Genomic DNA, 22,384 nt, shown 5'->3' on the forward strand with positions numbered 1-22,384 from the left:
CCAAAACTGTGCAATCCCACTACTTCCACTTGACGACATCCGCAAACATTATGGAGCAGGACAGGAGAAAAAAAAAAGTCTCCTAGGTTAGATTTGCTCAGTTCTGGAAAAAATAAAATTAAAAAAAACTTCCCTTAAAATGCAAAGCAAAACGGTGAAAAATGGAACAATAGTTTAGAAAATGACCCTGTATTAGAATATAAAGTACATCCACTTAGAGCTGCTGTTCATTTATGGGAGCACTGATGAATTTTTTTCTGCTTCCAAGTCCAATCGGATGTAAAGCGGTTAACAGAAAGGTGTGACAGGACATTTGCAGGGCGCCATTTACAGATTCTTCACTTTATATGCACTTATGGGAGTTACAGTTAGGGCTTCAAAACAGAGATACGTGACCATTAGTCCTTCTTGTAGCCTCCTCCCTCCCACTACTGGTAACTGAATACCAATGGTATTTACCATGGAATACTTTTATTTATAAAAAGAAAAAAAAAAAAAAAAATTCTACTGATGTACACATACTGCAGTTTGGTTAGGCAGATTCTTGAATGTACTGAAGCAGTTTGGCTTTGCAGCACAGTAAAATCACCAGCAAGGACTGGAATGATGTATTCATAGAAGGCACCATCATGCTTATTACATTACCAGAGAACTAAATACAATGGAGTACACTTTGTTATGTCGTTTCACTGTACAAAGCTGGGAAAAGAGGGCCTGTCAGGCAGGCTGGAGTCACATGAACAGCCTGCCACCTTGTGGAACAGATGGGCAAGTGCAAGAATTCTTCATTATGAAACATTTCACTTCTGATCATACCCTCTGAAGTCAGGTTAGGGTTATGTTCAGAATTCAATTAAACTCCAGAGGATTATCTTTTGATATGCACAGCACAGGTTCCTTGTGGCAACAGACAAAATGCCATCACCTGACACACTTATTTTGTGTTCATGGTAGAAGCTCTTTTGTGGTTTTGAGGAGTAATTAACCGTTCGTTTGTTCCTTCGTTGACACGTTACTAAGGGGTCGCGAGACACACATTGCACTACTTTTGTTTCCAATAAAGAAACCATAATACTTGCAAAGTGCAACAGAACTCTATTAGGACATGGGCCTCCAGTGTCCTTGGAACTACTTGCAGTGCCAATGTTCATCTCAGTCATTGAGTTGGGATGAATAAATTAAACATTCTAAATTTCTGTTGGAAAACGGCAAAAAAGAAACTTCACCTCAATTGAAAACTGCAAATAAAAAGATGTTTCCACATCAAAGAACTTATGGGAAAGAAAGGAGGGGGGGGAAAAAAAAAAAAAAAAGGCTGTGTCACATTCCAAAGCTAAAAATTAACAAGAATGCAAACACGACGAATAATGTACCACTGTAGATTTGACTTTATGTTAATGACGGATTTTCAGCGACGTTGGCCAGTGAACCGGCCCTCCATGGATGCGGCTCCTCTTCCTGTATTCAGCTTTTGTGCCATTCCACCTCGTGGAGGAGGGCCTCTTCCATCCCGATCACGCATCATTCCTCCACCAATGATTCCACGAGGTCCACCTACACCCCGACGTACATCTCTGCGGTCATCTCCACCACGAGTTTCCCTTTCACGGGCAGCTCTAGTTTTCTTTTCTTCCACATTCAGCCGGACTTCACCACGGAACATAATTGGCTAGAAAAGGAAAGAGAATAAAAACGAAATTAAAGGACGAGCGTCGCGTAAAAATTTTTTTTAGATCTATTTGCTTTTAGTGTTTTATTTAAAAAAAATGTATTTGTGTGTTTGTGTTTAACTTTTTTTTTTTATTTAACATTTTCTTGCCTATGGGGGCTGCCATTTTTTTTTCCATCTCTGTATGTGTCGATTAACGACACATACAGACATGGAATACGGCACATACAGCCCCATAGAGAATGCGAACGGGGCCCGTTCCATCCACTATGCTGTACAGCGTCTGTGTGGGAACGGCGCATGCGCCGCTCCCACACAGTCCAAATTGAAGGTCTTCGGCCGAGTGATGTCCGGCGCCATTTTCTTGTGGACCGGAAGCCGCGGCCGGACAGTAAGATTACTACTTCCGGTCGCGGCTTCCGGACTTGTGTTCTAATGCAAGCGGAGGGAGCAGACGGAGCGGCAGGAGCAGGTAAGTTATTTCTGTGTATGTAAGTGTTTTAGTGTGCGTTTACTACTGTATGTAAACCTACTACACTGTGTCTTCGCTCAAAAAATGGCGACACACAGTGTAGGAGGTTTGACCGTTCAATCCCCTCCTTTCTCCTGGCACTAGCCAGGATAAGGGAGGGGGGATTCTGAGAGCTCACTAGAGCGAGTGTGTTTTCTCAAATTTTGCAGCATAAAGCAATGTGGTTGCTTTACCTCATGCCAATGCTGCAATTTTGGGAATTGCTCCATCTAGTGACCAGCACTGGGAAATGTTATAAATTAGAATCTAGTTTATAATATTTCCTGTCTCGTGAAAAAAATTTAAAAAATTAGAACAATGTTTAATTATTTATACACTGTTTAACGTAAAAAACATTAAAATAATTTTCTAGCGACACATTCCCTTTAAAGTACTACAAGACAGGTGTAGTTTGCAGTGCAAGACAATTTCGTTCACACTTGCATTATTGAGATCATTCATCCCTGATGCTTGGAAACGTTTTCCCTTTTCCCCTCTAGGCTAGGTAGAGGTGGCTGTCGTTTTTTTGGGAAGTGAGAAGGGAAAACAGATCTTACACATGGGCGATTAGCGGGCAGACCGGCGTTCATAGAACGCTTGTTGGCAATAATTGCCCTGTGTAAAAAGGGCAGCGATCAGAAGATGAATGAGCAAACGCTCAATCATCTTCTCATCGTATTGTTTTAAAAAAGTGAAATATCGTTGTTGGCAGCACATCTCCCTGTGTAAACCGGGAGATGCGCTGCCGACATAAGAGCGTATGGGGACGAGCGATCGGAGTAATGACCGCTCATCCCCATCTATAGCTTCTGACAGGAACAAACGAGCACCGATCAATGATGTCTCGTTGATCAGTGCTCGCTGCACCGGATAATTAGCGGCCGCTGTAATATGACCTTTACTTAACCTGAAACAAAAAATAAATAAATCATGGAGTGCAAGATTTATTTATTTTTTTTGGTTTAATCACATTTCAAGGATATAACAACTTTCATTGTGCTAATGTGCTCTAAAGCATTTATACAAGTTACCGCAATACAAATACGTACTTTTGCAAGCAAAATTCTTTCAACAGGATCAGAATCGTCAAACACGACAAAACCAAAGTTTGGAAGTTTCCCTCCAACACCTTTAGTATTAATGCGGAGTTCCATCACATTTCCATAACCTGCAAAAGTTGATCAAATTGTTAGGTCAGAAAAGTTTAAACTTGATTTTACGGATACGGACACACACAGTTGTATTAACACAACAGCAAACAAGGACAACTCATAAAGGAGCTCAGCTACAATATGAATACAATACTGAATGCAAAAAGTGAAAAGGTCCTTTTACACTGGCCAATATACGTCATTGCATAGTAAGACAGCCTGTCTCATAGCCCAAAGCTACTGTCACAATCCTGCTGGTTACTTTTGTTAACAGGTTGCAGAGAAACAACGTTAACAGAGAAGCCAGATATTACAATGCAATGTCCTCTACTGCACTGCATTCTGGGACTCTGTTTTTCCTATATCACTGGAAGATAAACTATGAATACGCTGCAACACATGATCAGCACTAGGGTTTTCATGACACCAGAATTTGGACTTCGATACTGAAACTTTGTTTAATATTGCGATTTGATACCAAAGCGATACTTTGCTAATAGTAATAAAAAAAAATAAGTTCTTCCACTTTCTGATGAGGAGCGAGGTGTGATGAATTTTGAAGGTGCCTCACATTAATAGTAATGAACTCCATCACCTTTCTCAGTCATAATGGACAACATTGGGTTAATGTGTAAGGTACATGATGGGGTTAATTACTACTAACGGGAGGCACATGGGTTAAATTTATCACACCTCGTGCCTTACATTAACAAGTTAAAGAAAGATGTTTTTAATTAATTGTTTTATAGCGTACACATCATAAATGACGCAAAAAAAATTGTTGTGCAGGTTATTATGGCCGCGCCAATACCGAATGTGTGTATATTTTATGTATTGAGACTTATTTTAATGTTTATTGTAAAAAATATGTATGTGTATTTTTTAATTTAACATTACTTTAAAGTTTAAAAATAAAAAAGTAAAAACATTAATGTACTGGCATATATCTATATACTGATAGGACATACCCAAGTGTGCCCCAACAACTGCCTGTGTATAAACAGGAAATCTGGTCAGACAGCCCTGGGGTCTTTCACTGAACCCTGGGCTGTCTGCCCATATATGGTATGTCCCTCAATCGCGTCACAGGGATTCACTGTGACGTGATCCCAGGATCATCCCCCCTTCTTATTTTCCCTTGAATGCTGCGGTGAGCTTTGACCGCAGCATTCAGGAGAATAGCGGGGCTGCGGCTGTGTAATACAGCCATTGCCCCGCTCCTGACAACAAGTGCGCGCACGGTCAATATTATGGGACGCGGCCAGTGCTGTACTAGTGAGCACAGGCACTGAACACAGAACATGGGGGTGCTTTGCAGTGCGCCCGCCATGGTCTGTCTTCAGTGTTGCCGCTCAGTTGTGCAGCGCTGGTCGCATCACATCATGCTGACCGCGCAGACTTGTCAGGACTCAGGAGCGGGGCAATGTCTGTATTACACAGCCGCAGCCCCGCTCCCATACATTCATGTGTTACAATGCTAAGCTGTGCGGCGGCACAGCTCAGTATCGAAATACATGAAATAACGGTATCCAACAGTTTGAGGGTGCACGGCATCAAAACAGTATTGAAGTTTCGATGCATAGTGCATCCCTAACCAGTACAAAATAAGTAAGCACAGTCACAGCCTTTATAAAGAATAGATCCTTATTTAATGCTTTTTTTCTTTTTGGTAAAATGACAAACACCGCTATAGGACCAGACGGACCTCATTATAAGACAATGGGCTCCGTCAGACTTCGAGGTCCATCATGTGACGGATCTGGCACTTTATCAATTTTGTTATTCTGCTCCTATGACTGAGCAGCACAACATAATTGACTAATACAAATGTGAACAGAACTGTAAAGATTCTACCCAGCTCACGTCTGAGCAAATATTCAACACCAACAAAATTATGGCAAAGATACAACAAAAACATTAACATTTATTTAAGTTACTCTTCATAGAAAGAAAAAAAAATTATAAAAAAGTGACTTACTCATGAAAAATTCCTTCAGTTCAGATTCATCGATATCATGGGGTAAGTTCCCCACAAAGAGCTGATGACTGTCAGGGTAGCGAAACATGCGTCGGTTATCAGAATCCCCCTGTTCTGTGTCACCTCGCCCTATCAACACAATCAAAGACCATTTAACAGGTTTGCAGGATCACGATCATTACCTGAAGTGGATCCCCACCTAAAATTATCTGCTTATCACCACTGCTTGAGAAGGAGAAGGTGGATACACTTCTGCCAGCACAGTGCCAGTCTAGGATCACTGGCGCACATGCATACAAAAAGTTTTGTTGCTACTGTTTATTATTCCAAATGGCATAAAATTTACCAGATATGTAAACGGTCACAAGAAAGTATAATGGTGTTCAGCAAATACGTGAAAATGCGTCTTGTTGGTGTTTCGCTGATGACTACTTATCACTGAGCCACATTTGCTGCACATAAGTCAATGGAGGCTGAAATTCTTTAACATAGATCCATAATTCTGCCTCGATCGTCTTCTATACAACAAATATAGCTTTATAAATCGAAAACTTAACAATTGCCACATGGAAGACTAGGCAAGTTTTCATAGATTCATATCTAATAGGTTTAAGTATTAGCATTTGGCACATGCTCAATGAAGCTTAATAAATGGACTGGACACCCGAAAGAAAGAAGAAAAAATAAATTTTAAAAAAAGACACTTAGCAGGACTAAGCCTCTATTCACACGACAGGGTCAGAGTGTCGGATGATCAAAACGGCCGTTTTGGTCTGTTTTTCTCAGTCGTTTTGCATCTGTTCCGTTTCCATTCCGGGCGGTGCTTCCATTTTTAACGGGCGATTTTGACACGTTTTGCAACAAATGAATTTAATTTGTCAATTTTTTGTGCCCCACACAGAACCCCCCTCTAAGTAGTGCCACACACAGGGCCCCCTCTAGGTAGTGCCACACACAGGGCCCCCTCTAGGTAGTGCCACACACAGGGCCCCCTCTAGGTAGTGCCACACACAGGGCCCCCTCTAGGTAGTGCCACACACAGGGCCCCCTCTAGGTAGTGCCACACACAGGGCCCCCTCTAGGTAGTGCCACACACAGGGCCCCCTCTAGGTAGTGCCACACACAGGGCCCCCTCTAGGTAGTGCCACACACAGGGCCCCCTCTAGGTAGTGCCACACACAGGGCCCCCTCTAGGTAGTGCCACACACAGGGCCCCCTTGTACATAGCACCCCTATAAGCACCACTGTAGTGGACCGTTCCGGGAGAAGTCCCTGACTTCACTGTCCACATATGGACAGTGACTTCTCCTGGAGCGGAATCACCAGCCACAGTTGTGTCAGGGGTGGCTGTGAACGGGTATTCCGCTTCAGGAGAATACCCTGACGTCACTATGCATATATAGACAGTGAAGTCAGGGACTTCTCCTGGAGCGGAATCACTAGACATAGAGTCGCCCGCTGTGGAAGGGGATTCCGCTTCACGTCACAGAATAAATGAGAAAAAGAGCTTTGCAAAAGACTATGGTAACTAGATTGAAAGAGTGATCTGTACATTGCGGTTACCCTGAAGAATCAGGCATGCCTGAAAAGTTGAATAGAACGGCGCCTTAATATGCTCCTCCATAGCTTTAGGAACGTCCCAGAGGCGGCTTTACATCACTCCTAGATCTCCAAAAATGCCACGCCTGCGCCGTTCTATTTAACTTCTCGGGTATGCACAGTGAAGCGCAGTCCTCTGAGACGTCACTCAAGCTATGAAGGGTGTATTTAGGCACCAGAGTACTTGACTATTCCGGATAACCGCCATGCCTATGACTCAAGCTTATTTTCAGAGTGTGGCGGTTTCAAAGTTCTCTCTCAATTATGCTAGATCAGAAGAATCGTTGTGAACCGGTCCTTAAATTTGACACATTTACATACTGTATCTTCTGCCAATCACCTGATCTTGGGCCCCTTGGCTGAAATGCCGGGCGTTCCCGTGGACGCAGTTCCCGTGTACGAGGAGACTGAACTTGAATGTCTTGCTTACTTTCAACACGTGTCTACAAATAACCGGAAAACAAAAGTTTTGTTAGCCATGCAAATCAACTAAAAACAACGTAAATGTGGGCCCATATTACCAAATAATTTAAATGTCCCATCAACATTGGAATAATAAAAAAAAAAAAAAAAAAAGCTTAAACTAGAAGAAAACCCGGTCACCAGTTCAGTAAAGCCCAATTTACCCACCTCATGTCACAAGCGCTTACATGCCGATAATGTCAATGTAAATTGTATGTCGTGATAGAAGCTGAGATCGCGCTGCGCAGCGAAGGGGGGGGGGGAGCTGTATGACTCGGATAGGACAGCATCATACAGCCAACAAAGACACTGCTCCAAGTGAAACCTTAACGTGACTGCCCCTTTGGCTGGTATAGCCCAATTACCATAAAACAAAATGGCTCATAGCTGGGAAAGTAAAAAATGGATTGTGATACAAATGACACTGACATCAGCGTTACAGCGCCTATGACATTAGGCAGGAAATTGGGCTTTACTGAACTGGTAAAAAAAGTCTTTATTTAAATAGCAGTTAATTCATTATACAATTTTTTTTTATTTTTTTTTAATTACTAATTTGTCCAACATTTGAGGTTAAAACAGTAGCAAATTAAAATCAGATTATGCCAATAGCAAAGTTTACTGAACATCATGGTTTAAAGAACAGACCAACTACATAACCAAAATAGCCACAGTTAAATTACCTGTGAGGCAGGAGCTTTTATTACATGAGGTGGGATTCCCGATGTTGGGGCAGTCCCACTGGGAGGCAGGTTTTTACTGGTCACTGATGCCCACGAAAAAGCCTATAGAAGATGATGAATGCTAAAGCTTAGTAAACTTTACACTGAATTCTATGTGGATCAGTGACAAAAAAATAAAAGCACACTTTCTGTATATAAATGAGGAGGATTCTATAGTCTTTTACATCCCAATATTCAGTAAAACAAAAATACTATGATAAAAACATGTCGAAAAAATAATAAAGTTACGGAAACAACCGAGCTTGACTGTTTACGTAATTTCCATACGAATCAATGGAGAGAGCCACTAACAAGTGCGACTAACTCTCCATTCATTCTCCCACCTGGATGCAGCAACCACCTCACAAGGCGGGAAGGGGCTCCGGTGACCCCAGTTCTAATGATAGGTGCGAGTCATAAAAATGCTAGGACGCACATCTATCAGATATTTATGGCACATCCTATGGATATGGCACAAAAAAGGTCTTCGATGGGAATACCTCTATGATAGAAAAAGTCTGCCTGAGAGCACAAACATAGCACTTGATGCTTTAACCCCTTCCTGCCGCAGCCATTTTTTGGATTTTCACTTTCGTTTTTCCTCCCCACATTCCAAAAGCCGTAACTTTTTTATTTTTACATCAACACTGCCGTATGAGGACTTGATTTTTTTGCAGGAGTTGTAGATTTCCACAGCGCCATTTATTGTACTATATAATGTAGTGGGAAACTGGGGAAAAATGTTTGTGGGGTGGAATAGGAAGAAAACAGCGACTCCTCAGTCTTTTGGGTGGTGTTTTTACGGCGTTCTTCATGCGGTAAAAATGGCATGTTAACCTTATTCTGCGGGTCAATACGATTACAGCGATACCAAATTTATATAGTTTTTGTTTTATGTTTCACTACTTTTTAACAAGGAAAAACAGAGATTGTTAAAAATAAAATTTGCCCTCTGTGCTCTGAAAGCTGCATATAGAACTTTTATGGTTAGCCAATAAAGGTATCATGCCTATTATACTTTTGTCTTTTTTGACACAAAAGTATTTAACATTTCATGTTGCCACATTCTGAGAGCCATAACTTTATATTTCTGTCGATTTCGCGGTATGAGGGTTTATTTTTTGCAGGGCGGGCTGTAGGTTCTATGGATACTATTTTGTGGTATATTAGATTTTCTGATCACTTTGTGGGAGGTGAAGGGACCACAAAAACAGCAATTCTCACTGTTTTAATTCTTTACGGCGTTCACCGTGCAAACTAAATAAATAATGATATATTGTAATAGTTCAGACTTTTTCGGACGCATCGATACCAGTTATGTTAACTTTTTTTTTTTTACATGGTGCTTGAGGGAAAAAGTTGTTTTTTTGATAAAAAATAAAAAAAAACAAACAAAAAAAAAAAAAGCTTCATTTAACAGTTTTTTTTACCTGTCCCCCTGGGGGACTTGAACCAGCGATCACTGGCATGATATACTGCAATACTAATGTATTTCAGTATATCGTGATAATGACCATCTCTGGCAGGGCTTCATAGGAGTACAAAGATGGCAGACTTGGGGGCCTTAATCACCTACCCGATGTGCTCCGTATACGGCGGATGTTGGGAAGGGGTTAATGCCCAATAACATTAACAAGTGCTTTATATGCGCTGTCAGTCAAACTTTTTCTAGCTTAAGCATAATGGAGCAATAAAGCATCAACTAATGGTTTGGGTTTCTTTCATCTACCATGGTTTTTGTGAAGCCTGGATGTGGTGATCTAGTCCATTCACTGACAAAATTCCATTAAGAAAAAACAAACAGGAAAGCCCCAAAATATGTTTATTCTAGGTTTCTCGGACGGCTCATTTTCTAAGTAGGAGATGTAACTAACAGCTCCTGATCTTAGAGAAGCGGGGTGGGTGTGTGTGTGTGTGTGTGTGTGTGTGTGTGTGTGTGTGTGTGTGTGTGTGTGTGTGTGTGTGTGTGTGTGTGATAGAGATGATATCTATCTATCTATCTACAGTGAAGGAAATAAGTATTTGATCCCTTGCTGATTTTGTAAGTTTGCCAAATGTCAAAGTCATGAACAGTCTAGAATTTTTAGGCTAGGTTAATTTTACCAGTGAGAGATAGATTATATAAAAAAAAAAAAAAAAAAAAAAAACAGAAAATCACATTGTAAAAATTATATATATTTATTTGCATTGTGCACAAAGAAAGAAGTATTTGATCCCTTTGGCAAACAAGACTTAATACTTGGTGGCAAAACCCTTGTTGGCAAGCACAGCAGTCAGACGTTTTTTGTAGTTGATGATGAGGTTTGCACACATGTTGGATGGAATTTTGGCCCACCACTCTTTGCAGATCATCTGTAAATCATTAAGATTTCGAGGCTGTCGCTTGGCAACTCGGATCTTCAGCTCCCTCCATAAGTTTTCGATGGGATTAAGGTCTGGAGACTGGCTAGGCCACTCCATGACCTTAATGTGCTTCTTTTTGAGCTACTCCTTTGTTGCCTTGGCTGTATGTTTCGGGTCATTGTCGTGCTGGAAGACCCAGCCACGAGCCATTTTTAATATCCTGGTGGAGGGAAGGAGGTTGTCACTCAGGATTTGACAGTACATGGCTCCATCCATTCTCCCATTGATGCGGTGAAGTAGTCCTGTGCCCTTAGCAGAGAAACACCCCCAAAACATAATGTTTCCACCTCCATGCTTGACAGTGGGTACGGTGTTCTTTGGGTCATAGGCAACATTTCTCTTCCTCCAAACACGGCGAGTTGAGTTAATGCCAAAGAGCTCAATTTTAGTCTCATCTGACCACAGCACCTTCTCCAAATCACTCTCAGAATCATCCAGATGTTCATTTGCAAACTTCAGACGGGCCTGTACATGTGCCTTCTTGAGCAGGGGGACCTTGCGGGCACTGCAGGATTTTAATCCATTACGGCGTAATGTGTTACCAATGGTTTTCTTGGTGACTGTGGTCCCAGCTGCCTTGAGATCATTAACAAGTTCCCCCCGTGTAGTTTTCGGCTGAGCTCTCACCTTCCTCAGGATCAAGGATACCCCACGAGGTGAGATTTTGCATGGAGCCCCAGATCGATGTCGATTGACAGTCATTTTGTATGTCTTCCATTTTCTTACTATTACACCAACAGTTGTCTCCTTCTCACCCAGCGTCTTACTTATGGTTTTGTAGCCCATTCCAGCCTTGTGCAGGTCTATGATCTTGTCCCTGACATCCTTAGAAAGCTCTTTGGTCTTGCCCATGTTGTAGAGGTTAGAGTCAGACTGATTAATTGAGTCTGTGGACAGGAGTCTTTTATACAGGTGACCATGTAAGACAGCTGTCTTTAATGCAGGCACCAAGTTGATTTGGAGCGTGTAACTGGTCTGGAGGAGGCTGAACTCTTAATGGTTGGTAGGGGATCAAATACTTATTTCTCTGTGCACAATGCAAATAAATATATATAATTTTGACCATGTGATTTTCTATATATATATATATATATATATATATATATATATATATATATATATCTCACTGGTAAAATTAACCTAGCCTAAAAATTCTAGACTGTTCAGGTCTTTGACAGTGGGCACACTTACAAAATCAGCAAGGGATCAAATACTTATTTCCTTCACTAATAGATATATATATATATATCATCTCATGAAACAAAATAATATCTTAAGATAACCTTAGGAGGTTCTTGAGGGAGAGCAACTGGCTCAGCAGGAGGTGATGGAGATTTCTCTTCAAGTTCCTCTATGTTTTTTTCTTCTTGCTCCGGCTTCAACTCTTCATTCACTTCTGGTTCTGGCTCAGGTTCAGTGATGGGCTCTTCCAAGGATTCTTCTACTCCATTGCTGTAAGCGTTTAAGATGTCAGGAGGAAATACATTTTAAGTTAACAATCTGAATAAATGTCTGAATAAATAAAAACAAAATGCCTAAAAACGTAAATCTGAAAAGGGAATATATCCGAAAATTAAAATCTAGTATAACTTCACCCGAAAAAGCAAACATGAACCACCATGTTGGTTCAAGAATGAGTTGTTAATCGAGATTACCCAAGGAAGTATGTAATACATCATGACTAAATTTTTGTGGTGACTAGAATAAAATAATTTTTTGAGTACTCACAGTAAAATTATTTTGTCCACTTCATTTGGGGATACAGACTATGCTGTTGCTACTAGGAGGCTTGACACTAAGAAATAAAAGAGTGACTCCTCCTGCAGAATATATCCTGCCCATAGATAGAGGTATTGAGTCTGTCCGCAAGCATTAGAAGTAGATACAAGGCAAGAGACTTATGTAAAACATGAGCAGATCCCTCAAACGGACAACCGTAGATACAAAAAACACCTTGAAAGCAATTGGCTGGGAGATGTGTCCCCTATTGACATCTCTAGGGAACGGATCTCTTTCTGAAGAATGGAGAGACGCTTTGGAGGAAGGAAAACCTTCACGAGCGAGTGTCAAAGGCGACCCACAAAAAGACGATCTGCTGAAAAGGAGATAGTCAAGACGTGGACGTGTTGATTATCCAACCGAACTGACTCGAGTTTCCAGAGTGAGTTGAGGACGCACCAGACCTGGCTTCAGGACCAGTAACACCTTGCCCACATGGGGGAGGGGAAACCGAGGACGACTGTGAAAACAAAGGCAAGCGAGAAGTTCTGGTCCTCTTGCGAGGTCTGCCACGAGAGGAAGACATGGACAGGGAGTCCACAAGAGGACGGGCAGAACCGTCCTGAAAAGAGTTCGCTCATTCCGGATCCACACCCATCATACAAGTGGTGAACAACACTGGGTGTGGCAGAGGTCGCAGGCATTTGGCTAGGAGGCCGGCACGCATCACATAAGGAAGTAGACTGACCACACGGACATTTAGTACTGCACTAGTAGTGCAGGAATAATAAATGGCAAAGGTTGTCTAAAGAGTAACACTCACGCCAGTCAGACATGGCAGAAGAGAGGGTTACTTAAAGAGGCTCTGTCACCCATTTGTAACTGCCCTATCTCCTACCCAATCTAATAGGCGCTTTGATTTTTTTTAAAAAAGTTTATTATTGACTAAGTTCTGAACATTTTTGGATTTATGCAAATTTTTTAAAAATGCAAAATGGGCGGTTTTTTTTCTATTCACCAAGTGGGCGTTGTATAGCAAAGTGTATGACGCTGACCAATCAGAGAGATCACGCTGTGACGTCACTTTCTCCCGCAGGTCCCTCACCGGAGCGACGGAAAGCTGAACAGACATAGCCTCCAGCCGCTGCAGATTCGGATAAACCGTGTACTCTTATTAGAGGAGTAATGGCTGCTCCACAAGTGTACTAACTGAAAACTAGCACAGTAAGAAAAGAGTATGTTTCCTTAGTGCTTGTGGGCTAGGGCACCGGTAGGGGAATAGAAGCAGCAAAGGATGATCCTACCCGCTTCCAAGAGGTCAGAAATCCTCTTAAGGCAAGAAGCAGCAGCTCTGTCTAGGAGGTCCTGTGTCCCCTAGTAATAGCATAGTTTGAGACTATATTTAAGAGGCTTTCAAATTCTCAAAAAGACATGGCAATAGAGTAAAGCACAAAACACTACTTGCAAAGCGATTTTCTTTATCTCTATAATCCATGGACTGAAATCCATTTGGAATCCCTACGGATGGCTTTTGGGTAAAAAAAATAAAATTTATTTATATATATATAGATATATATATATATATATATAGATATATATATATATATATATATATATATATATATATATACACACACACACATATACATACACACACATACATATATAATACCTTACTGATGTTAAATTAATTGTTTGATAGAATAAGATATCGTTTTGAAAAGGAAAAAAAAAAAAAGGTCACATGCTTTACCCTATTGCCAGGTCCTGTGTCCCCAGTAGTGTCCATCCAGACGGAGGAGCAGAAGGGACAGCTGAAGCCCCGCCCAAGGAGCACCGTGATTGGCCGCTGGCAGTCATGTGAGTAGACAGGTCAATCGGGAGTGACATTATTCCCCATGAGATGGGGGGAAAAAAAAGGGAGAGTAGCTAGAGCGCTATTGATGCATCCTATAAAGAAGGCCCCACCAGTGCAGTGAAACGCAAAACGGCACAGCCGTCATAATGGCAAAGGCTATACAGTACAAAGTAGCGCTGTCGCCCAAGTGCCAGGGAGCACAGAGATGGTTAAGCGACAAGCCCCAGGGAATAGGCTGGTCCAGCAGACTGCCACAGTGCACAAGCGGTGGCCCGGTTGGGGGGGGGGGGGGGGGGTTTAATAACACTCACCCAGCTCTCCATTTCTGGATGACAGGAGCGGACGCGCTTGTCTTCATAGGCAGGTTATGACACTGTGCGCCCGCCGAATGGGAACACAGGAAGACCCTGTGACTCTAGTTCCTTATGATGAAAATAATAAAATAAAAAGCGAATTCTTGGTAGAGACTCTGCTGCTATCAGCTGAAGTGTCTGCCTCCTAAGTACACTAAGCGAAGATGGAATAGCTCAGTGTCTGTGGGCAGTCGCCGCTATTTTATTTCAAAGTGTCAAGCCTCCTAGTGGCGTCCATGGTCTGTGTCCCCCAATGTAACGAACAAGAATTAAGGTCTAAGCTTAGCTCTTGGTATCATTAAATCCCAGAATCTTGGCTTTCAAATGATACCAGGTTGAAAGCTCTAGTTGCAATGTTCAGCATATGCAGCAGTCATTTGAAGATCAGGACGTAGGACGGAAAAAAAATGTGCTTCCTGGTTTGGCGCGCGTCTAAGGGAAGGGTGGGGGAGGGGTTTAGCAGCAAGAGAGAAGGAAGAGTGACCACTGCCTGTTACGGTCATCTATGCCCTGTACAGCCTAAAGTGACCCAAGGGGTGTATTCATTATTATTATTTTTTTTCACAATAAGGCCAAGTTCGCATCTGCTTTTGTGCACACGTATGTGGTATATGACGACATATACGTTTTTAGAGTTACAAAAACGTATGCATTTGTAACATACTTACTTTTTTTGTAGTACACGTTTGTGTCCGTTCTAACTTCTAAAATGTATACCTTTTTTTGATTGAGCGAAAGCAAGCATTGTAAAGTCAAGATTTCCCATATAGTGACAAAAACGTATACATTTTACGTATGCAAACGTAGGGTTTAAGATTGCATACGTCGTCCATATGTCACCATTGACTTCAATATGAATAAAAACGTATATGTGTAGTATAAGATTTGAAAAAGTACTGAATAGCGTAGTAGGCTACGCTTTTCAAGACATGGAAAAAAAAAACCCGATATAACGTAAGCACACAGACGACACGATTGGGGCATCCGTCCTGACCATAGAACTCAATATACACGCTGTGGTACACGCTTTGACACTGGTTTTTCATGTTAACGCGTGCACGTCAGAGGTACAATATAAAGGAGATGTGACCTTAGCCTTAGGGAGGATATGTGCGGTCACATTAAGGGGGCTGGGGGGTTAGTCCCCCCCTTACTACAGGGGTGAGAAGATTAGCTATTTGATGATGCTGTGACTTAGCAGTTTACACATTCAACTCAGTAGAGTTAGTTGGTCTCTTCAGTTCTGTTGATTATGTGAAGAGATTTGCATGCAGGCACAGGCGTAAGTCTTGAACTTTAAAATGTTTTTTTGTGGTGTTTTGCATCTCAGGCTCTGCTTAATTCAGACTTAAAAAAAAAAAATTGCATAAGTAACGCTTGAGCTTTTTTTTTTTTTTTTTTTTTACACAATGTTACGTTTGTATGTAAAATTGCATAAAGGCGTCCATAAATGTAACATGCTTATAGGCATTTTTACAATGTGTAAGGGGTCTACTTTCATAAAATATTAAAAAAAACCTATACATCAATACCCATATAACTTATTTTTTAGAATGTTTATTGTACATAATAACATTTTCATTTTATTCTACTGGTCGTTACGTTTGCGCCAATACTATATACAAATATTTTCAGATTTAAAAAAAAAAAAAATTTGCAACGCCACATTCAGAATAGGGATGTCATGATACCAGAATTTGGACTTTGATACCGATACTTTGTGTAGTATTGCGATTTCTATACCAAAACGATATTTTGGCAACAGTAATACAAAAAAAAAAAAAAAAGTTCTTCCATTTTCTGATGTGAGGCACGAGGTGTGATGAATTTAACCTCCATGTGCCTCACATTAATAGTAATTAACCCCATCATGTTTCTCAGTCATAATGGGTTAATGTGTGAAGTACATGATGGGGTTAATTACTATTGTGAGGAACAGTGCCTCACAATAAGTGAAAGAAAGCAGTTTTTATTTTATTTTTTTTACAGCGTACACATCATAAATTACACAAAAGAAGATCGTTGTGCAGGTTATTACGGCCGCGCCAATACCGAATATGTGTATATTTTATGTATTGTGTAATGTATTTTATGTAAGCCTGTTTTGGCCTTCAGGACACAGATGATTTTTTCAAATCGGACATGTGTCACTTTATGTGATAATAACTTGGGAATGCTTTTACCGATCCAAGCGATTCTGAGATTGTTTTCTCGTGACATATTGTACTTTATGTTAGTGAAAAATTTTGGTCTCTTATTTTTAGTATTTATTTCTGAAAAACACCAAAATGTAGAAAGAATTTGAAAAAATGTGCATTTTTCTAAATTTAAACGTATCTGCTTGTAAAACAGATAGTAATACCACACAAAATAGTTACTAGTTAACATTTCCCATATGTGTACTTTATATTTGCATCGTTTTTTGAACGCTCTTATTTTTCTAGGACGTTACAAGGCTTAGAACTTTAGCAGCAATTTCTCATATTTGAAAGAAAATTTCAAAAGGAAAACTGCACACCTCAAGGTATTTGAATCAGCATTCACAAAGTATTTTAACCCTTTAGGCGTTTCACAGGAATTAAAGCAAAGTAGAGGTGAAATGTACAAATTTTATTTTTTTTGCCGAAATTCATTTGTAGCACAGAAGGTTTTACCCAGGAAATGCAACTCAATATTTTATTGGCCAGATTCTGCAGTTTTTAGGAATATCCCACATGTGGCTCTGGTGTGCTAAAGGACTGAAACACCGGACTCAGAAGCACCTAGTGGATTTTGGGCCTCCTTTTTTTTAGAATATATTTTAGGAACCTTGTCAGGTTTGAAAAGGTCGTGTGGTGCCAAACCAGTGGAAACACCCGAAAAGTGACCCCAATTTTGGAAACTACACCCCTCAAGGAATTTATCTAGGGGTATAGTTAGCTTTTTGACCCCACAGGTTTTTCGCTAAATATATTGATAATAGTCTGTAAAAATGAAAATCTACTGTTTTTCTGAAAAAACATAGAAATGTTTCATATTTACAAGGAATAACGAAGCAAATGCACCCCAACGTTTGTAAAGCAATGTCTCCCGATTACGGCAATACCCCATATGTGGTGATAAACTGCTGATTGGACCCACAGCAGGGCTCAGAAGGGAAGGAGCGACATTTGGATTTGAGCACAGATTTTGCTGGAATGGTTTTTGGTGCCGTGTCGCGTCTGAAACGCCCTGGAGGGACCAAAACAGTGGAAACCCCCCAAAAGTTACCCCATTTTGGAAACACCCCTCAAGGAATTTTTCTAGGGGAATAGTGAGCATTTAGACCCCACGGGTCTTTTGCAGAATTTATTAGAATTAGGCCGCGAAAATGAATATCACAATTTTTTTCCACTAAAATTTAGCATTTTCTCATTTTCACAAGGGATAAAAGGAGAAAAAAAAACAAAAAAACAACCGATTTTTGTAAAGCAATTTATCGCGAGTACGGAAATTCCCCACATGGGGTCATACGGTTTTTTTCATTAGAAATGAATTAACCCTTTCTGGACTGATCCATTTTTTGCTTTCTTATTTTCGTTTTTCACTCCCCGCGTTCTTAGAGCCATAACTTTTTTCTTTTTTCATCAGTAGAGCGGTGTGAGGGCTTATTTCTTGCGGGAGGAGTTGTAGTTTCTATTGACACCATTTAAAGTGCCATAAAATGTAATGGGAAACTGAAAAAAAATTTGCGGGTTGATACAGGAAAAAAAAAAATCTGGTTTTTATACAGCTTTCGCCGTGCGGTAAAAACAAAAAAAACTTTATTCTGCGGCTCAATACAATTATGGTGATACCAAATTTATATAGTTTTTTTTATATTATACTACTTTTACAAAGAAAAATCTAATTGTTAAAATAAAAAATTTTTGTTTCACCACATTCTGAGAGCCATAACTTTATTTTTCCGTTGATTGAGCAGTGGGAAGTCTTATTTTTTGCGGGACGAGCTGTAGTGTTTATTGGTACCATTTTTCGTACATAAAAAGTGATCAAAAAGTTGTATTTCATTTTTTTTGAGAGCTAAAGTGATATTACGGTGTTCACCGTGCAAGTTAAATAATGGCATATTGTAATAGTTCGGCCTTTTACAGACGTAGAGATACCAATTTTGTTTATTTTTTTACATTACTTTAGAAGAAAAATGGGAAAAGGTTTTTGTTTTTTTTTTAACTTTAACTTTTTTCTCTCACTACTAGAGATGAGCGAACAGGGACAACCGAACATCGCGAAAAGTTTGGTTCGCAGCGAATCCGAACTTCACCGGGTTCGGCCGAACACGTTTTGACCAAACCCGGGCGGGCAGAAAAAACATTACAAAATTATTATACTAAATCGGCAGCCACTTGTCTCTATCAATCACTGATAGAGAAAAGAGGCTGCTGATTAAAAATAAAATAAAAAGCATTTCATACGTACCCGGTCGTTGTCTTGGTGACGAGTCCCTCTTCCTCCAGTCCGGCCTTCTTTACTGCCGCGGCCGCCTGTGACTGGCTGCAGCGGCCGCCTGTGGCTGGCTGCAGCGGCCGCCTGTGGTTGGCTGCAGCGGCCGCCTGTGGTTGGCTGCAGCGGCCGCCTGTGGTTGGCTGCAGCGGCCGCCTGTGGTTGGCTGCAGCGGCCGCCTGTGGTTGGCTGCAGCGGCCGCCTGTGGTTGGCTGCAGCGGCCGCCTGTGGTTGGCTGCAGCGGCCGCCTGTGGTTGGCTGCAGCGGCCGCGGCAGCCTGTGATTGGCTGCAACGGCCGCGGCAGCCTGTGATTGGCTGCAACGGCCGCGGCAGCCTGTGATTGGCTGCAACGGCCGCGGCAGCCTGTGATTGGCTGCAACGGCCGCGGCAGCCTGTGATTGGCTGCAACGGCCGCGGCAGCCTGTGATTGGCTGCAACGGCCGCGGCAGCCTGTGATTGGCTGCAACGGCCGCGGCAGCCTGTGATTGGCTGCAACGGCCGCGGCAGCCTGTGATTGGCGGGAGTTTGGCGTGAGTACGAATGGCTCTGCTCCGAGACTCTGGAATTCCCTGACATCGTTGTCCACATACGAACAGCGATGTCTGGGGCTTCCCCAGAGCCGGAGTCCCGGGCAGAGCGCTAGTACAGGCTCTGCTCCGGGACTCTGTGGAATTCCCTGACATCGCTGTTCACATAAATTGTTATTTTTACAGGCTTCTGTAACCGAACGATCACTGTTCCTGTCCGTTAGTCCTGGGTGTCAGCTGTAATACACAGCCGACACCCGCAGCGTATGGAGCGGGCTCAGCACGTGTGCCCGCTCCATACATCAACCCCCGCACCATGACGTGCTATTAAGTCATAGTGCGTAAAGGGGTTAATGCACAGCGGATGGTGTGAATATTGCAATTTTCCACAGATATGCCATTTTAGTGCATAATAGGTCGTGCCCAATTTGTGCCACTGAAGACAAAATACCTCATAAAATGTTAAGCGGGTTCTCTCGGGTATGGCGATGCCATATATGTGGGCGCAAACTGCTCTTTGGGCACACTGCAGGGCTCAGAAGGGAGGGACCCCATTTTGCTTTTGGAGCGCAGATTTTGCTTGGCAGTTGTTCTGTTTGGGGTTTTGCTGTTATTTCAGTTTATAACGTGGGGGCATATGTAAGCTGCGCGGAGTAAATCAGAGCATAATAAGAGGGTATAATAATGCGGTAAATAAATAATAATTCATAGATATGTGGCCGGTGTCGCACTGATAAATGGCGCCCGATCTTATCCGATTTTGGAACACTGCACATTTTGCATCGCCATATTCTGAGAGCCAAAACGTCTTTATTTTTTCACCACCAGAGTCGTGTGAGGGCTTATTTGTTGCGGGACAATCTGTAGTTTTCATTGGTACCATTTTGGGGCACATTTTTTTGAACACTTTTTATTAAATTTTTTTGCAAGCCGGGTGACCAAAAACAAGCAATTCTGACAATGTTTTTTACCTTATTTTTTGCAGTGTTCACAGTGTGCTATAAATGACAATTTTACTTTATTTTGCGGGTCGGTACGATTACGGCGATACAATAGGTTTTTTTAGGTTTTGCGTATAATTTATTTTCTGTGTCACCATATTCTGAGAGCCATAACTTTTTTATTTTTTCGTCAAAATAGCAGTGTAAGGGCTTGTAGTTTTGATTGGTACTATTTTCTGGTACATGCAACTTTTTATTCTCCATTTTGGGACAGGTGGTGACCAAAAAAATAGCGATTCTGGTGTCATTTTTTATAGATTATTTGGGGTGTTCATCGTGCGGGAAAAATAAGTTTTATAGTTTGCGTCGTTACGAACGCGGTGATACCAAATATGTGTACTTTTTTTTAATGAGTTCATTTCTTACCTATAATGAAAATCTTATTATAGGAAAAAAAGCATTGTTTGTTTATATAACTTAGAACTTTTATTTTTACACTTTTTTTTTTAAAACAACATTTTGATTACTTTTGTTTTTACTTGTCCCACTAGTGTACATTTGGACTTGCAGCTCTGATCGCTGCTAGAGTACATTACGCTACCTACGTAGCGTAATGTATTCTAACTGTCATTGTGACGTGACAGTCACACTGACAGGAAGCCTCGGAGGACCGGCCGGAGGCTGCTTCGCCGAGGCTTCCGTACATAGCAACCCGGAGGTCATTGTCTGGCCTCAGATTGCCACGACAAGCATCGGCAGCTCCCACAATCACTTCGTCGGGGCTGCCGATGTGCTTCAAACCCCTTAAATGCGGCGAACGCAATTTATGGGGTTAATTGCCGAAATCAGCTGACCGGCAAGACTGGAGTGTCAGCTGTCGGGGATAGCGGACCTCCCGGTTCCCGGACACTGTCCGTTAAGACAGTGTGTGCCGGGAACTACTCCGCAACTGTATGTGCTGATGCGGAAAGCAAGCACTCTGCAGGACGTAGTTGCGGCGCAGTGCGTGAAGTGGTTTATTGTAAAAAAAGGTGTGTGTTTTTTTTTAATTTAATATTACTTTATTTTTAAAACTTAAATGTATTGGCATAGATCTATATACTGATAGTACACAGGCATATATCTATATACCAGTACATTAGCTTGTGTACAGATAGTACACAGGCAGTTGTTAGGACATACCAAAGTCCTTCAATGGACCCTGGGCTGTCTGACCATATATGGTATGGCCCTCGATCGCGTCACAGGAATTCCTGTAATGCAATCCAAGGGGCATCCCCCCCCTTCTCATTTTCCCCTGAATGCTGCAGTCCGCTTTGATCGCAACATTCAGGGGAATAACTGTGGAGATGAGAGGTATCTCTGATCTCCTCCGTTATAGAGCGGGGCTGCGGCTGTGTAATACAGTCATTGCCCCGCTCCTGACAATAAGTGTGCGCACGGTCAGCATGAAGTGATGCGGTCGGCGCTGCACTAATGAGCAGTGGTTCAGGCACTGAACACGGGGTGTTTTGCAGCGCGCTCGCCATGTGCTGTCTTCAGTGCAGACGCTCATTAGTGCAGCGCTGGCCGCATCGCATAGTCCTGACGGCGCGCACTTGTCAGGACTCAGGAGCGAGACAATGGCTGTATTACACAGCCGCAGCACCGCTCATACATTCATGCATTACTATACTAAGCCGTGTGTGCGGCACAGCTCAGTATCGAAATACATGAAATAACGGTATCGAACCGTTTGGGGGTGCACGGTATCGAAGTTTCGATGCATTGTGCATCCCTAATTCAGAACATAACTTTTTTCAGAACGCTTTATGTTTCTCAGTTTTGGAGTATACACAATTAGGCGTGCTAATTGGAAAATGATCATTGTTTTGGGGAATTATTTTATTGTAAATTTTTTTAAGAACGTTCACTGTGTAGTAACCTTATTATCACCTAAACGACCGCCAAAACGTGTTTTCCTGGCGGCTGTTAAGGGTGCTTATGCCCCAGTGCCATGAAAAGGACGCGCTGTTTCATAAGCCTGACA

At 41.8% G+C, this 22,384-nt stretch overlaps 1 protein-coding gene across 5 annotated transcripts in view; it reads right to left on the bottom strand.

The window, feature by feature from the left end:
• Positions 1 to 1,370: 1,370 nt before the first annotated feature.
• Positions 1,371 to 22,384, bottom strand: part of G3BP2 (G3BP stress granule assembly factor 2) — a 42,351-nt gene continuing 21,337 nt past the window's right edge. For 4 of the 5 annotated variants that reach the window (XM_075860706.1, XM_075860703.1, XM_075860704.1 and 1 more), the window contains 6 exons: positions 11,779 to 11,947; positions 8,054 to 8,155; positions 7,249 to 7,351; positions 5,310 to 5,438; positions 3,230 to 3,348; positions 1,371 to 1,669 (listed from right to left, as the gene is read on the bottom strand). In XM_075860706.1, the coding sequence (XP_075716821.1) occupies positions 1,409 to 1,669; positions 3,230 to 3,348; positions 5,310 to 5,438; positions 7,249 to 7,351; positions 8,054 to 8,155; positions 11,779 to 11,947 (883 nt within the window). In that variant the 3' untranslated portion in view covers positions 1,371 to 1,408. The remainder of the gene's footprint in view (positions 1,670 to 3,229; positions 3,349 to 5,309; positions 5,439 to 7,248; positions 7,352 to 8,053; positions 8,156 to 11,778; positions 11,948 to 22,384) is intronic. The other variant, XM_075860707.1, reaches the window with a different exon arrangement.

This window comes from Rhinoderma darwinii, chromosome 1 (genome assembly GCF_050947455.1).
Source record: "Rhinoderma darwinii isolate aRhiDar2 chromosome 1, aRhiDar2.hap1, whole genome shotgun sequence".
NCBI classification, from domain to species: domain Eukaryota; kingdom Metazoa; phylum Chordata; class Amphibia; order Anura; family Rhinodermatidae; genus Rhinoderma; species Rhinoderma darwinii.